General features: G+C 40.6%; 1 protein-coding gene across 1 annotated transcript in view; it reads left to right on the top strand.

Moving 5' to 3' along the window:
- LOC138106399 (D-ribitol-5-phosphate cytidylyltransferase-like) overlaps positions 1-5,199 on the top strand; it is a 111,426-nt gene extending 106,227 nt beyond the window's left edge. Inside the window, 1 exon segment of the mRNA XM_069006949.1 lies at positions 2,763-5,199. Coding sequence (XP_068863050.1) covers positions 2,763-2,867 — 105 coding nt within the window. The 3' untranslated portion in view covers positions 2,868-5,199.
- Positions 5,200-16,813: the final 11,614 nt, after the last annotated feature.

Genomic DNA, 16,813 nt, shown 5'->3' with positions numbered 1-16,813 from the left:
TTTGCATGTCTTTCCTATAGAACATGGAAATTAGCACTAAAGCCTTAGGTTTAGCTTTAGAAAAGGATTTTTTCAGTCTAAAGAAATCTTATGGTGTCACTTTCAATCTCTCCTGTGAAAGTTAAATTTCTTTCTCTTACTTCCTTTTATGTTCAAAAACTTGAATAATTTATTACTGCAAAGGAATGTGTACCGACAGTAACCAACAGAGGATGTGGAAAGATTTATTGGGAGAAACATTAAGAGCATTCCTGGCCAGGTGTATTTTATTTCTTTTTGTGAAATTGAAAAAAAATACTGTACAGCTCCAGCCAACTTCGGATATGGCTGGAAGCCCATTTGGAAGAGAGTGTCTGTAATTGTGAAGTGCTTCTTGAGATAAACTGAACAAAAAGTGATGAAGGGCACAAGGAGATTTGGCATTTCTGAATAGCCAGAAATGTGTTGCTTGATTTTGAAAGCAACTGCAGTGTTTGCCATCTGAGTGGGTGTGTGAATGACTTCCGTTCTCCTTGTACTTTATCCAGCAGTTTATACCCATGGGAAATGAGGGAGTGAACGCCCTGCCAAACCAGAGCAGTGGATTCTGAGTTTGCCTTTGCACCCTTGGTCCATGACAAAAGGTCCTGAAGGAGCAGGACCTCAGTAGACTTCCACACTCCTTGCTTAACTGATAGAAGGTGTCACTCAGTGACCAGCAAGACACGCTATGTACATTTTTATACTACCACATTTTTTTAGAACTCTAATAAATAATTTTACTGCATATTGGAGTATATAACATGAATTTGTGAGGAGTGTAATCTTTTCCAAGGTTACAAATTGTAATTTACTTAGTTGATGATATTTAGGACAAAATTCTAGTCAAATAAAAAATCATTTTTTCAGGGATGATAAAAAAATCCGTTATAAACTAGCTATTTGTAATTTGATCCAATTACCTCTCTGGCATGTTTAATTTCATTTACATAAGTGGCAAAGCTAATAAGAGCATTATCATAGAATCATACAATAGTTTGGTTTGGAAGGGTCCTTTAAAGATTAGTTGCCTACTCCAACAACCCTGCAGTAAGCAGGGACATCTTCAACCAGATCAGGTTGCTCAGTGCCCTGTCCAACCTGACCTTGAATGTTTCAGGGGATGTGGCATCCACAACCTCTCTGAAAAACCTGTTCTTTTGTTTTACCTGCCCATCATAAAAACTTTCTTTTCTATATCTAGTCTGAATTGACTCTATTTTAGTTTAAACCAGACTCCTTGTCCTGTCACTACTGACCTTACTAAGAGGTCTGACCCCATCTTTCTTGTAGGTCCTCTTTAAGTGCTGAAAGGCTGCAGTAAGGTCACCCCAGGGCATTCCCTTCTTCAAGCAGAACAACCCCAACCCTTTCAGCCCTTCTTCATAGGAGAGGTGCTCCAGCCCTCATAATTTTTTGTGGCTCTCCTCTGGACCTATTTCCACATTGAGAATGTTCCAGGGACACCTTTTCCCTTTCAGTTTTTCCTTCAACTGCAACTTCTTAGTCTCCAGCTCCCCTCTGTGCTGGCTGAATAGGTAGGTCCCTCCAGCAGTTGCCTTATTTATTAAAAAGCAAGTTTTGATATTGTATTTTTGTATAAGTTGTGGAAACAGTTTCTTCTTTGTCCATTAGTCCAAGTTTCTTAAGTGTTCTCTACAAATTCTTCCTTCATGTAGCATCTTAAAAAAAGGAGTGAAAAGATGTGGAATCAGACTGCTCCATCCTCCTACCCCTATCTATATCCCATTTTAGATGGATGTGAATCTCATGTTATGGGACCCTCATGATGAGTTTCCTTGATCTGTCCAATAATCTGTTCCATTGTATACTAGTCCTTACCTATTGCTTCCATCATGGAATAAATGGATGGATAAAACCTATTGTTTTATCCATCATGGCTATAGAGAACAGCTCTTGATTTCTCTTTGTAGATTCTCCCCACCCTAGAGTTTTGTAGACCTTTCTTTTTCTCCATTGCATCCCAGAAATTGTTCTCTCCTATTTCTCACTCCTGGGATGTCTCCATGCCTGACTACACCTATTGCTATTTTCCCAGTGCACAAATGGAAATCTTACTGGTAGCAAGAGGCCAGCCTTTTGTAGTCCATACGATCAAAAAAACTTGGTAATTAGACAAAAGACTCTTTCAAATGTGAGCTGAAGTGCTCAATTAGAAGCACAGAATCAATGTCTCATTTTATTGCTGTTTCCTGTGTTGGTTTCTATACTTGCCTATCAAAACCAGACTACTTTTTGAAGTTATTCGATACAAAAATTAGCCTAAACCATTGAAATCCCAGTGCTTAAATGCCTTTGTGAGTTAAAGTAGTTGGTAGACTACAGATGGGATTCAGTAGGTGCTTAAAGTTGCAGGTCTTTAACTATGCTACTCGATTAAATCCTGTATTTTGTTCCGTTTTCAACCCCAGAATTTCTGCTGCCTTTTAGATTTTAAAATTCATTTAGGAAGCCAGTGACAGAATCAAGTTTTTTGGTGGTCTCTAGTACATACCATTCTAGCAGTTTTGCATCAAGGAGATTGGAGAAAATGGTTATTACTATGAAATTACGGTTCCTTAAAATGAAAGTTTTAGAAGTTCTTCTTCTAATAAAGAGCTTTGTTTCTTCAACAATCATATGGTAATTTGGCATACTTGAAAATTGATTTTAAATATTTTTTTTTTCACTTTTGTAAATATACTGTTTTCCCTACTCCCTCTTTCTTTTTCTTTTTGTTCCAGGACTCTTTGCTGCTTCAGGAGACAGTAAATTCTGCTGCTTCTCTTATCATGGCATTAATAAAGGACAGAAACCCGGATCTGACTGGCCAGCTGTTGGTAGCATAAGACCATAAATCATGGCTTTTGGAAATGTTAGTTTTTCATCATCTGTTCACCAAAGGTCTTAAGCCATTTTATTCTTTCTTGAAAACTCTGGATTTATGCCATTTATTATTAAGATCCTTTAACAGCATATTTTTGATATTTAAAATACAAGTATAATATTATGTATAAAATGTAAAAGGAAATACAAATAATTCTGAGATACACTGGGTATATACTATGAGGAATGATACTGAAATATTTTTTAAGGTACTCATAATTTAAAAAGGTGCACAGAGGACACCAAAGCATTCATGCAGAATTTAACCGTGTGTGTGTTGTACTCTGGGACTGCATGAATTAAATTTTATTTCTGATAAATTAATCCTAAAGCACAGCTCATCTACTTTATGTGAAATTATTTAAAAATTGCTGCTGCAATACTTATTAGTGAATATAGAGTTCATTACAGAGTGTAGCTTTCCTGACATCAAGAGAAGTGTATATTGCAGGAAGGGTTGGAATGGTTAGGTACCTGTTCTCTGTGGAATGAAGGTAACTTCAAATCAAAGAAAAGATATGCATGGATACAACAAGGTGCTACCCCCCCAGTTTTCCAGATGCAGTATACTCTGGCTGTAGCCTCCTTGGTGCTACACTTCTTCCAGTGCCCCTGTGCCATCATTCAGAGCTCCTGTAGCTCCACTGAAATAGGAAGAGTCTGTAAATTCATGTACCAGAATACAATTCTCATCTCTTGCTGGTTAGCAGATGTATATAGTAAGTAGTAGTAAGGAGACTAAGCATTGTGAATTTGAAGATACACAACATTGATAGTGAGGTGTGGACAGTTGGGACAGGAAGATGAAATGGTGAATGATCAGTATGTGAAGTATCACTAAGAGCAATACAAGCAGAGTCCCTGGAAACCTATGTCTTTCCCTATGCATCAGACCCAGAAATTCCATCTCTCCTGCAATTTGTGAAGGGGCTAGGTTAATGACTTACATACTTGCTATGGCTGGAATAAGGTCTTGGAGAAGTATCCCCACCAGTGGTGTCCAGTGAATCCCTGATTCAGCCTGTCACTGTCAGTTCAGCAAGTTTCCCTCTAAAAACAGCATTCCTCCCCTTACTCCCACTATGCTCCACCCTCTGGTACTCACACAAAACTTAGGATAACAACCTCCATGCTTGGTCCCCTTCCTCCTTCCCTTCACATGACTATTTATATCTCTGGTTTAAATCGCTTTTAGAAGCTGGTCTTGGTCCCAAACTTCCTTCATTGCAGAATAAAATAAAGAGTTGTTAGCTGGCAGTTCTATATCCAAAGCAGACTTTTTTTCCACACACAAGTCATGCAAAGATAACTAACAAAGTTCTTGTGCATCATCTGCTTTCTTCTTTGCTTCTTTCTTCTCTCTACTTTGATTAATAATTTGTCCTTTTCTGACATTGTACAACATCAGCATTCATATTAGCTCTGTGTATGGCTACACAATAGGCATATTTTATTAATACATATATTCATGTCTGTTCGTATGCGGAGTACGCAAATAAATGAAGAACTAAAGAATTTATTACTGCTATTCATAATTTAACAGGACAGCTCTCACAAATAAGTTTTCTGAATGTGCTTTTACATTAATAAATTTGATGAAGGAATTTGTCCCATAGGCTTTTAAAAGACATGATGAAAGATGTCTCTTTGACTGTATTTTGTTTTTCTTGTTTGCTTGAAGATTAAAATGCAATCTCTGGTGTGTTTTCCCCAAATAATAAGAAGGTGAATTTAGAAAATCCTTCATGTTTTCTATCCACTCTAATTTATACATTGTGATACTGCATTAACATTGGTTTGTGCATGACATCATTTGCTTAAACAGAGCTTTTATTTTTTTAGGGTTGTTTTACTTAACTCATTCTCCTAAGAGGAATTCAATCCAATTAAAAATGATACTGCAATGAACTGCTGTAATAAAAAAAAAATATATAGTTGTTTATGGATTTATTTTGAAAACAGAACAAACAATGCACTACAAAAAATAAGTTTTGGGTCATCCAATATACTTAGTACTAATCCTAAATGGAAGATAATAAGCTTTATTAATGTACTGTTAATCATTGCATTATGGCTTTTTAATCTTTAGCAATCTTTTAAAATACTCGACAAACACTGAAAAATCCATTTTGCTGGAAGCAAATACACCAACAACAGAATTACTAAAACAGATCACAAAATACTAAAACTGCAATTTAAAAAAAAAAGATAGAAACTGGACTGTGATTAATGCTATTGTGTATCCAAACCAAATTAAAATGGTTTTTTGGGTGATTGTTAGTACTTACAATGGGAATAAAGATATAAAATGAAATTAAGAAACTGGCTGATTGTTTTTTGTCTGTGCATAGCTTCTCACAAATAGCAGTATACATGAGAAACTTGGCAGCCTTTTGTACACACATGCTGTTTTGAATTTAGCTAGTGAATCAGTCACCACCCATATTGCTTTGAACATTTGGACAGAGATAACAGAAAGTAAATAAAAGCTCAGACTCTGCCAGCCTTGCGTACCTTACTCCTCAAGCATTCTAATTAGTATTCCTTGGGTAGTGTTCATCAGAAAAGAGAATGCAGAATGTGGCCCTAGAAATACTTTTCATAACTGCAAAGTTGAATTAATTAGAATTGTATACTGAAACTAACCAGCTTCATGCAAAATCTGAAATCTGTATTACTTTGTCTTCAATCAGTTAGGCAGAAGATTTTCTAGTTAGTCTTTTTTTTTTTTAGCTTTTCAGACAACCTAGCTGGAAAATAAAAAATGGCTTGATGGTCCTCTAAAGAAGAAAGAAATGAAAAGGATAGTGGCATTATAAACAAAAAACCCCAACACCCCAAAACTATACCAAAAAGTAAAGAGAGAGGAAGTGAGATGTTACCTATTGTAATCAGTGGCATAGGAGAGTCAACTTTTGTTGAGCTCACCTTGATAATTAATGTAGGCTGCAGAACAAAGATTTTCTGGTTGCCATGGAGCTTTTGGTGTAATCAAATTTGTGTTTCTATGTGACACCAAAGTCTCATCATCTCCACAGTGCTGTTCTAGGTGCCATCCAAAGAGAAACTTCCAAAGACATGTACAGTTTCCAATTAGTGCTTGGCAATTTCTGAGGATACAGCAACTTCTCCTGTCTCTCCACCAGAGAAGCGTCATACTTTGGTTGCTCTGTTCTCCCTGCCTCAGACACTTGCCACTTCTCACTGCTTTTTCTTTGGCTTTTATTTCTGAAGAAGAGGACATTCACTCTGAGACATGCAAAAGCTTTTTTATTTTGTATCTCCTTCCTCTTCATCCATTACTTTGATCTGAAAAATTCTAGTTCATCTTACCAAGCATCTACCAATGTGCAGACAATCCCTTTATTTCTGTTGAGGAAGGTTTGGGGGTTCAGGAATAGGCTCATGTTAACAGTGTTCCTGTAGGCCAGAGTCTGGGGGAAGATTATTCCTGCCCAACTCAATCAATCCAATCTTTTGCACCTGATTTTAAATAATTTGTAAAGGCACACAGTTCAATGAGGAATGCCCTCCTCTGGGTGCCTGCAATGAGATACCAAAGTGTGAAAGTGGGTTGAAATTTTTGTGCCCCAATGCCTGCACTTTCAACTTCAGATGGGTAATTTTTAATGACATCTGTCTCCCTCAGCCCATTCCCCAGCCCAGTTGTTTACCAGAATTCAGTTTATCTTGTGCTTCTGGCAAGCACCAAGGAAAAGAAGCAGTCACTGACACTGCATTTTTTCCCAGAGTAGGTTGATTTTGATTGACAGGTCTGTAAAGCACTTGTTAAATATACATTTTCTTTCATTATTTTTTCCAGGAATACTCAATCAGTTTAGAGATCTAAAAAACACAATTTCAGCACCTGTGCTGAGGAAACAGTCCCAACTGTGAAAATACTTTTCGTGATAGAATAAGTCACTTGTCTTGCATACACCAACCTGGGGAGCAAAGTGCAATTTCTCGATATATTTATTCCAAGGTTAATTTTAATATGCTTTCAATCTTCCGATTGAAATGGATCTTGTCCTTCATCCTGCACCTATTCCTGTCTCAGAAACTAAAATTATAATTCAGTTAAAATGCCACAATGCTGAATTATAACACAGTTACAAAGATAAATGAGAGAATAAGAGACTTGGAGAAGAAAAAAGGGTTTGTGAATTTAAATAGCGTAGAGAAGCAAGGAGGCAAGAGAGAATATATCAGAGCTCCACCAGATGGCAAACGCTTGATGGAGACCCCTTGAATGGCACGATAGGCTAGAGGCTGCAGGCAGGAACGCTGTCCAGGTTCAGTAGCACTTCAGATGGCAGCTCAGCAAGGCATGTTTCTATTCAGCAGCCATTTTAGATAATCGTCTCCCTTGGTTAGTTGTTTGTTGTTACTTCTGCCTCTCTTTCATTACTCTGCCTCCTTCCTTTTGTTTTTGTGCCTCAGACTGGACATTTCCAATTTCATATTTCATTTTCATTTCAGCCATTCCCGTTTTCTCCTGTGCTCTTTTCCCATCCTTTCCCCTGCTTCTGTTGCTTATTCTTTCTCTCTGTATTTGTCACTCTTTTTCCATTCCTCCCTGCCCACCATCGTCGAAGGAGACGATCCCCCCCTCCCTTCCCTTGCAAGCCAGGCCGTGGTCTGGCATCAGAAGCCCTTCCTCGCTCCTGGATCGAGAACTGAGGCATTTGGGTTTTGGCACCTCCGCACCGCTCACAGCTGGGACCGAAAACAGATGTCACTTCCGCTGCCAGCTGCCGGCAGATGAGCAGCAGCTGCCCGGAGGGACAGACCTCCTGCATGGCAGCTGCTGGGCTGACACTGAATGCCGCCTATTAGCTGGAGTCAAGCTGTAAGCAGAGCCATCCCACTGAGGGGGAATAATCCGCCCCAAGGTCAGACCCCTCTTCCCCTGCTTCAGTAACCAAACTTGGGTTCATAAAGTCAGCACCTAGTCAAGGAGCCAGATTTGCAAATCTATCAGAATGGCAGCAACAACAAAAAGTGAAAGAAAAAAAAGCCAAATCCAGGTATGGCTTGCAGTCCTGGTGACTGGAAAAAGTATGTTTTCACTTAGTAACCAGTGGCTTTGCCAGGAGTAGCTCAGAGACAAAAAGCAAGGAACCCCACGATGCTGTGTGAAGCAGTTCCTTTCCACAGCAGACACATGGCCTCACTGAAGCCCCCCTGAAGTCAATGGGACTGAAATTTCCTTGCAGCACACTCAAGAATGCATGGCATCTCCTCCCTCTGGCCATCTTCAGCTAACCCACACATAACCGTGCTGGTTATGCTGGGGGCTTATTAATATTATTATAATTATTGTCATCATTATTTTTATTGTGCTGCAGTTCTGTGTGTGTATTTATGCTGTGCTCAACTCCCTTGCCATTTGGTAGGGAACATTGTGGCCTTGATTAATGCCCACAATGTTTGGAATTTAGTTGTGACTCCAGTTTAAACACCCACAGGCCTGTGGTACGTGGGGTTATAGGGGCACTTGTGAAGGACAGTTCTGAATTTAAAATCTCTCTTTGATACTCACTCTGAATCCAGTGACAGCACAATAAGCCAAAAAGGATGATTTTGTGCAGAACTAGAAAAAGACTTGGCCTCTTGTGGACACTGTACTTCGTCTCTCTCTCCTGTATGCTAGCATTTAGGGTTGTGCTGCTGTGTAGAAATTCAGACAAAGAAGCTGAAAAACTGTTACCTGTCTGGAAACTAATCCTGCAAGAAGTGGCTAGCTCTCACCAGAGTCACCAGGTGGGATGACTTTGGGGCAGGATGTACATTGTGATTCCTGCTGCAAAGGGATGTGCTGGCGGCACATAGGGCTGCAGCAATAAAATCACAGATTTGCCTAAACTGTGAGTCACCCGTGGGGCACTGTTTTCTTAAGTTTGCAGTTTCAGGTCCTGCCTATGTTGAGGGTGAGATGAGTATTTGCTGTTCTAACACCGTTGTGCCCCTTCTGCAGACAAGGGCATATATTCGTGGGTGAGGTGCAGGAGGGTCAGAGCTGGATGTGACTCCTCTCTTTGGCTGTCATGTGCAGGCTTTGTGAGCAGCAAAGTGAGCCTGGTTGTGTGTTGTGACATGCAGACCTCTCTGAAAATGATACATCTGAAAATGCTCAGAGGTGAACTGCATTCCAGACTGGTAGGTCAGGATAAGAAAAGGAAGGAAGGAAACGAGGTGTCTCTCACCCCTTCTGGGAGTGGCTGCTTACAGCAGATCAAAGAAGTACTTTTATGAAGGGTATTTCAAGAAAAGCTGCAAAATGCTTTGAGTGCACAGCAGAAAACACACATCACTTCTCCTTGGTTATTTGGTTTTTTCTTAATCTTTAAAGCAACTGTCTTCACTGAATTTGGTCTTGAATCCTGCTTCTGATTGTGCACCTTTGTGTAGGCAGCTCCACAGACTGGGAATGTGCAGGATTTGTCCAAAGCTTTGCTGCACCATGGTTACTTATGGTTACTTACAGTATAAGAACATTCATTACAGTGGCAGCAATGCACCCTCTGCTGGTGTCCATCAATATTTTATCCAAAATCTTCCCCAAGCTAACTATCAACAAACACTGCTGATGGCAGAGGAAGGGCCAATATTTTTCTCTCCATCTTCTCTGATTCCCAGCAGTAATAACCTAAGGTGTTGAGATGGGCTGAAAGAACTCTGGGCATGGTGTCGGCTCTGCAGCTATGGGCCCCACATCTGCCCTAATGACTACAAAGTGCAAAACAAAGATGCAACTTCTTTCAAGAGGAGGCTGGAAAACACCCTCAGCATGTGGGCTAATGGAAAAATGGGGATTCATGCTAATCAGATTGTGTGGGTGGAGGATGGCAAAGCATTTTTTATCGTCTGGGACAGGTCCTGCCAACATGTATCTGCCTCAGGCTGGATTCTTGGTAGTGTTTTTTGCAGACCTCTTTCATTCTGCTCTAAACACACACTGAGTAACATTCATTTCAGATTTCTGGAAAATCCTAAATTACAGCTGAAATGGGCAAGTTCTGGACAATTCTGTGTTCAAATTACGAATATTCAAGTGGTTTTTTGAGTGCTATTTTGTACTTTAGTGAAAATCTCAGGTCTTTTTCTTTATTTTTTAAATTTTTTTAATGAATCTTAAGCCAAATTTGATAAAACCTTAGAAGCATCAGAAAAAACCTAGAAAACATTGGCTGTACTGCACTGGGATAGATGTGGTCCATGACTCAAGTGAGCATTAATGAATGCCTGGGAATAATGGCAATAAATGGGAAACAGGTAAATGTAAGCCCATCCTACATTACCAATCCTGCATGCAAATGAAATAAAAACCTGGTCTGAGTATGAAGTAAAATGGGAAAGAAAATCTCCTTAAGAAGAGACATCCACTAGATTCAGGGAGGGTAATAGAAGGATTTCTAGTCCATGATTATCATAAAGAAATATCCTTTAGAATGAATCTAATCATTTATGTTCTTTACTAGGTTTGTATTTTTCCACAAGAAAGCATTCAGATGGATCCTCAGAGGATCTTTTGGGACAAAAATGTGATATTATAGATACCCAATGTGGAAAAATTCGAACTTGTAGAAAATTATGTTGCGGGTATTCATGCCTTGGAAGTAAAACACTCTGCTCTTCAGTAGCTCTTTCACGCCCTCTGCAGTTAAAACTCTGTTTTGTGTCTGTGCAGTCAGAGTGTGTTTTTCCCGGTTGCAGAATGCAGTACCTAGGGCTGATGAAAACGGTAAAACAGTAAATACTATTGGAAATTTTTGGGGGGTGCCTGTAGGCTAGGTTGTGGTTTTTATTATACACTCACATTTAACAAGCATTACAGTAATGAGGTGATCCTGTGCTTTCACAGTGGTACCTCTTGCATGGCAAGAGCTGAGAGCACAGAAGTAAACAGAGGTGCCCTCTTGTATGAGATCTTTGCTGGTTTCACTACATGCTGTCAGGTAGAAGTTATGTACAGATGACTGTATAAACAACTTTAAAGCAAACCTGAATCTCATCATTATATGTAACTTTTTTTAGCATTGCTTTCAGAGAGTGATGATCATATTTATGCATAGAATCATCTGAAGTGATTCATCCTACCCAAAACAGTTATAAAAGCAGGTGAGAAAAAGTGTCTTACAGTCAATTGACTGTACCTTGATTACATTCAACTAATTTCAAAGACATGTCTAACTTTCAGATGTAAAATTGTAAAATAGTGCACCATAGCCCTTCTAGTTGCATTTGAAGATAAATGTGCAAGAGTGCATAAAAATTTCATTGGATGAAAGAAGAAATGGTCAGTTTCTACAGTGCCAAAGGTCAGTCCTGAAGTGTCAAGAACAGGACTCTCAGGGAGGAAAGAACAAGTATGATATAATTAAGTGAAAGAACTAATAGCAATAACAATAGCAGTAATAATAATAATCATCATCATCATCATGATAAAAAGAATTAAAAGATGCAAAACTCAGAAGTTCTGAGAAGTTGATCTGCTGTTTAAAACATTGAAGATATCTCATTTTTCATACCAATGACATTTTTGAGGGTGACTGCTGGTTACTGATTCTGGCATGGGCTTCCACTATGCACTAGGACCAGTCCAAGTAGGTATGTTTTATATATATAATGGAAACAAGAATAACTCCTGCAAGCTTTTTGGGCTATGGCTCTCACTGTCACTGGTGTGTTCATTAGTAGAAACAAAACTTGAACTCACACACTTGTCTTACAAAAGTATTTCTGAAGAAACCAGAAATTGCTGTACACGGAATGCATTACTTTGGGTTTCTGATCTTCACTGAGACATTAATGTGCCAGCCACTTTTAAAACAGTGGCTGTTCTCCGAGGAACTCCATAGCCTAAATTAACCATCCAAGGAGTGAGGCTGGACACAGATGCTGTATGGAGGCTGGGGAAGGCCAAGAACCCAGGCAGTGCTTGAGGAAACATGAACTCCCAGAATGGTGAGGCCAGGGCCAGATCACAGACACCCCTTAGGCTGCCAGTGTGTCTTGCTGCCCTCTTTTCTCCCCATAAAAGAACTGAGTGAGTATGGTGCACATGGTCCCATGTTTCAATAAAGACCAACGAATCTGGTTTCCTGGATGTTAGTCCTGCTTAGGGAAAATGAGAGCTGGCAGGTTGGTAAACTTCACTATGCTTCAGCCTCCCCCTCTATGCAGTATGACTAATGGCTACTTCACAGCAGCATTTCTTACAGTGAATGTATTCATATTTATGAAGTTTTTTGTAACTTGAAAACTATAAAGGCTTGAAGGTGCAGTCTTGTAAAATTTATTACTGCTGAGATGATACCAAAGTGCCGAAAACAACTCTGTGTATTAGGGATCCCTTGATTAACCAGTTGAATCATGGAAATCTTGTTTTGCCTGCATTCATTTTTCAGTGGCTCTGGAGATAATAGGTGGCATTACTCATGTACCTGAAACACAGGCAAGGACCTTCAACCACAGAATTTATCAGCATATTAAAATTACTGAGCCATGTTTCTCATTTGACTCATTTGATGTTGTGCAGTAGATTTACGAATGCTCATCCCTGTTTATGCTGTTTATCAGCAGCATGAATTGAGCTGAAATCCTTCTTGGACAGACCCACAGGCACTGATGACTGTGCTGTTGAGAGCTGTGGTTTTTTGAAAGCGTTTAATAGAGGACACTGGACTTCCAACTTGTGTGTGCAGGGCTAGGGGAGCAGGGCTGGTCCTTGTGTGCATAACCCTGCCAGCCCAGGCTGTGCCACTGCAAATAGAGGTGGGGCTGGCTGGGGGACAGGCAGCTCTTTGGCATTCATTTCCAGGCAGAGCCTTCTTACCGATCCCTGCAGAGACTTTGCTGCAGGTGCATTGTACCCTCAGCCCAATCCAGACACTGGCTCAGCTCCTTCCCAGCCTAACAGGCCTGGCTGGGACAGTGGCTGAGCTCAGGACCCTGCTTCCCCAAGGGACCATCAGTGGGAAACATCCCCACATCCCTCTTCACTTCTGCCTGCTCTCTGCCTGGGGCTGAGGCTCGTAGGATGAGGAGGAGAAAACCCTTGGGAATATTCCACCTGAATGAATTTTTTGAAAGAAAACACATTGTCTACAAAGTTGAAGTGATCTCTGGAACAAAATTGGAATAAGTCAGGGTTTTTAGCTGATTTAAAATATGTGGGCTTCAATCAATTCACCAAAGCCATGGCCTGGCATTTCTGCATTGCCGTGCTGGCTTCAGAGGAGAGCAGCTCAATCTCTTGTCCCTATCTTGCAGCTGTCCTCTGCCAAGTGCCTGAGGGACAACCATCTTCTTCTTCTGAGGCACTGAAGCAAGCTGCAGGCACAGGGAGAAAGTCAGACATCTCTGGAGTCTTTCTGAAAGATGTTCAGCCAGGAAGATTACTCCACAGGCAAGACATGGCATTAAACAGCAGAATATTCCTCCCATGGGGCAATACACTATTATAGGGAATTGCAGTTTAATACAAAACAAAACAAAACAAAACAAAACAAAACAAAGCAAAGCACTTGAAACAAGATGAACTGTTTTACTTTGATTGAAAATACTCAAAAAGATGTTCCAAAATTTCCCTTTTCTCTCACTACTCATATCAAGAAAAAAATGAAAATGCCCTTTTCTGGCTTTGATATAGGCTGAGGATACTCAAATGTCAGACTTCATGGAGCGACAGAAAAATCATCTGTGCCCCTCAGTTCTTGCTGCAGAGCAGTGATGGGAGAGACGATGGAGAGGTGTGCTGGAGGCAGCGGTGCAGGAGGAGAGGGCTGTACCAGAAAGGGAGGGGCGGACAAAACAGCATCTCTGGAAGCACCTGAGAGCCACAAAGAAATGGGCTGAAACCCTAAAATACTGAGCAAGAGGAGAGAAAGTAAATGCTGATGAGGTTAAGATTGGTCCTGCGATAAACGTACAGTGTTACACCTTAGCATCCTTTTCAGCGGGATGCTCCTGCTGAAGGCGGCGGTGAGGGGTGGGTAACTGCCGGGGGCCGGGAGCAAACACGCCCGAAGCCGGCAGGAGCGGCGGGCTCGCCCTGCAGGGGGAGTCGAACACCAGGAATGGGGAGCGGCCGTCGCCGGCAGCAGCGGCGGCTCCCGGGGCTCCCGCGGGCGCTCGGAGCCCGGCGCGCTGAGCCCGCCTGCCGTCGGTCACACACACCTCTGCACCTCCTGAGCCCCTCAGCAGCTTAACCCTATTAGCTATGACTTATGTGCTGTATGTGGTAAAGGTTGGTCGATGGGTTTAGCTAATGCAAAGTACTTTATAATATTATGAGGAGGATGTGCATGTGTGGGGAAGAGGGAGGCCTGCTGGCATGTACCAAGGTTCAGGTTGTGGACTTCCAGCTAAGGAACAGCCTAAAATCTCTGCCCTCTGATGCAGGCAGTCAGTCCCAGGCCCACGGGTACCTCCATCAAACTTAAACTGTATTAAAACTTAAAAAAAGAAAGTATATTGTTCAGCAAATTCTACATAGAATTTTTTAAAATTATGTTTGTGATAATTCATTATCTTAAAAAAAATGTCATACAATCACATATTAATGGCTGAGGATAGAATCAGCAAAGGCTGAAGATAAATATCTGTTCAATACCAAAGTGCTTGCTCTCCGGTTCTTACTTGCCTTCTTTCTTTAGGATAGCGTGTGCAGAAGGTGTGGGCTCTTCCCAAGTGGGTCCAGAGCAGTGTTGTGAATGACAGTCTAGAGCCAAGGGAGCTGCACCTGGTATGTAGTTTGGGGAAACAATTACCAGCTCCTCAACAACTGCCAGAGCCAAGCAGGGCTTGAGGCAGCTGCAATAGCTGCCTGTGATCTCTGTCTGGCAGACACTAAAAGTACATGCACATGCACAAAGTCACGTTCAGAATTGCACCTGCACACATATTAATTTATAGGTCCAGTGTTTAAGCCAGGGCCAGTCAGTGCTATTCCCAGTTGTCATCAATCTCTTTATTCTTTTGCACTGTTTGTTGCATCCACTTATTTTAAGCACTAGTGCTAGAGGTGTAGTCAATAAGTGCCTCACCCCAGCTCAGAAAAGATTCAGCTCCAAGTTGGTTGGACTCCTTTGCTCAATGTCAAAGTTGTCTAAAGACCACTTACATGTAAGATGTTTGAATATCCTATAGATACTGAATCTTTTTACATACTTTATCCAACTTAAGTGCTGACTGTTATCAGTGTAATAGACAATATTCTGGCTGTATCAGCTTGCTGTATGTTTGATTGTTCATATAGTATTAAATACAAGTGTTGATAAATGACAGATTCCCTTTCTCCATCTATTTATGAACACATCACACTTTTCAGACAGATTTTTTTCAGATTTCACATATTTTACCCTGTCAGCTCTTTCCAATTAGTCTGACCTATTTGAGACAGACATCAAAGTTTTCCACTAGTTACTATTAGCATTAGCTTAAACAAGTACACGATAAAAATTCATTTTCAGTGGCTTATATGTAACATTTTGCATGGGAAGATGACCAAGTACTTTATAAACATTCATTGAAGGTGACAGCAAGCAATGTGTAATAGCCAGGGAGAGCTGTTCCCATTTTGCTGAGAGACACAATTTCTTAGTCTTGATTTACCCGCAGCCTTGACAGCGAGATAGTGCAATTACACTTCTTGACAGCAGCACAGCATCAAGAAGTGCTGCTATCTCTGCCCCCAACTTTCCTTACAATGTGACCCTTCTCCATAATAGCTCATTGGCTATTTCTACAGAAGACTGTGACAATCCAGCTGTTTTAAAGGATTTAGCTAGGTGCTGCATTAAAAACTAACATGACTAATTTTGGTTCACAGGTACTCCAACTAAAATCCATAGTGTCCACATTAAAGATCAGAAGCTTACTCCAGACAGAACTGTAAAGCAGCATATGGTTTAACCATCTCTTTGTGTATGCTATTCATAGAAAGAGAAAACAGCTGCTGAAACTGCAACTCTTCCTGGTACTTTCAGCCACGGACAGTCCAGTGAAGCTCCCCTGAAGTCGGCAGTTTTGTCCACCTGGAATCAAGTAAACAAATTGTTCATGAAGTGCTGCTGGTCTCCATGCTAATACAAGGGCATATTGAAAGCAACTGAGGGATCTCAGCTGTCTGTGTGGAAGGCTGAAAAGGGTATAATTTAATGTAATGGTTGCATAAATGAGAGGAATAAGTAGAAGCAGAAAAAAGACATGCCTAGATATCCCCCCCAGCAACCCAGTGGTCCAACCATACTTTGCAAGGTGTTACTTCTGGAGATTGTAGACAATATTCCCCAAACAAATCAGCTTCCTATTTATAGGAATTATTTGTTTCGTTCTGGGCTTGCGCTTATAAGCACTGTCTTTTGCAAGTCTTACTATCTCACTTGCAACACAGGCCTGGCATGACTGTGTTGATTTGATTCTTGTACTAGCCTGGCTTCTGTTACTTGTGATTCCTCTGCAGTATTCCTTTTCATGGTATAGAAGGAAAAGGAGCAGATACCAACAAACAGCTTGTTGCACAACCCTGAAAAGCCTTGGGAGAGTCCTTGTGGGGAGGTAACTTAGAAGGACATTGATGCAATGAATGATTATGGGTTTTCTCCTCAGGAAAAAAAGTTCAATGCATTCCTTATAAATATACAAAATTTTTTGAGAGAAGTATTGATTTCTGCACCAGCTTCTCTTTGGAACAGTCCAAACTCCTTGAATGTTGGCCAATTTCTCAGGTCCTGAAAGATAACAAGAGCAGAAGTTTTGACAAATTGTCCAAGATACTTTATCAGATTTCTCCTGAGGAATGGAGACCAAGAAACTGTATAGCTCAGTAGTCGCCGGTAAAAACATTTGCACTCTTATCTTCTGAAGTGGAACAGGATTTAAGTCACAGGTACAACCTATG

Source organism: Aphelocoma coerulescens, chromosome 2, assembly GCF_041296385.1.
Source record: "Aphelocoma coerulescens isolate FSJ_1873_10779 chromosome 2, UR_Acoe_1.0, whole genome shotgun sequence".
Taxonomy (NCBI): Eukaryota; Metazoa; Chordata; class Aves; order Passeriformes; family Corvidae; genus Aphelocoma; species Aphelocoma coerulescens.
The sequence above is the reverse complement of the archived record's forward strand: the minus strand, read 5'-3'. Positions and strand labels throughout refer to the sequence as shown.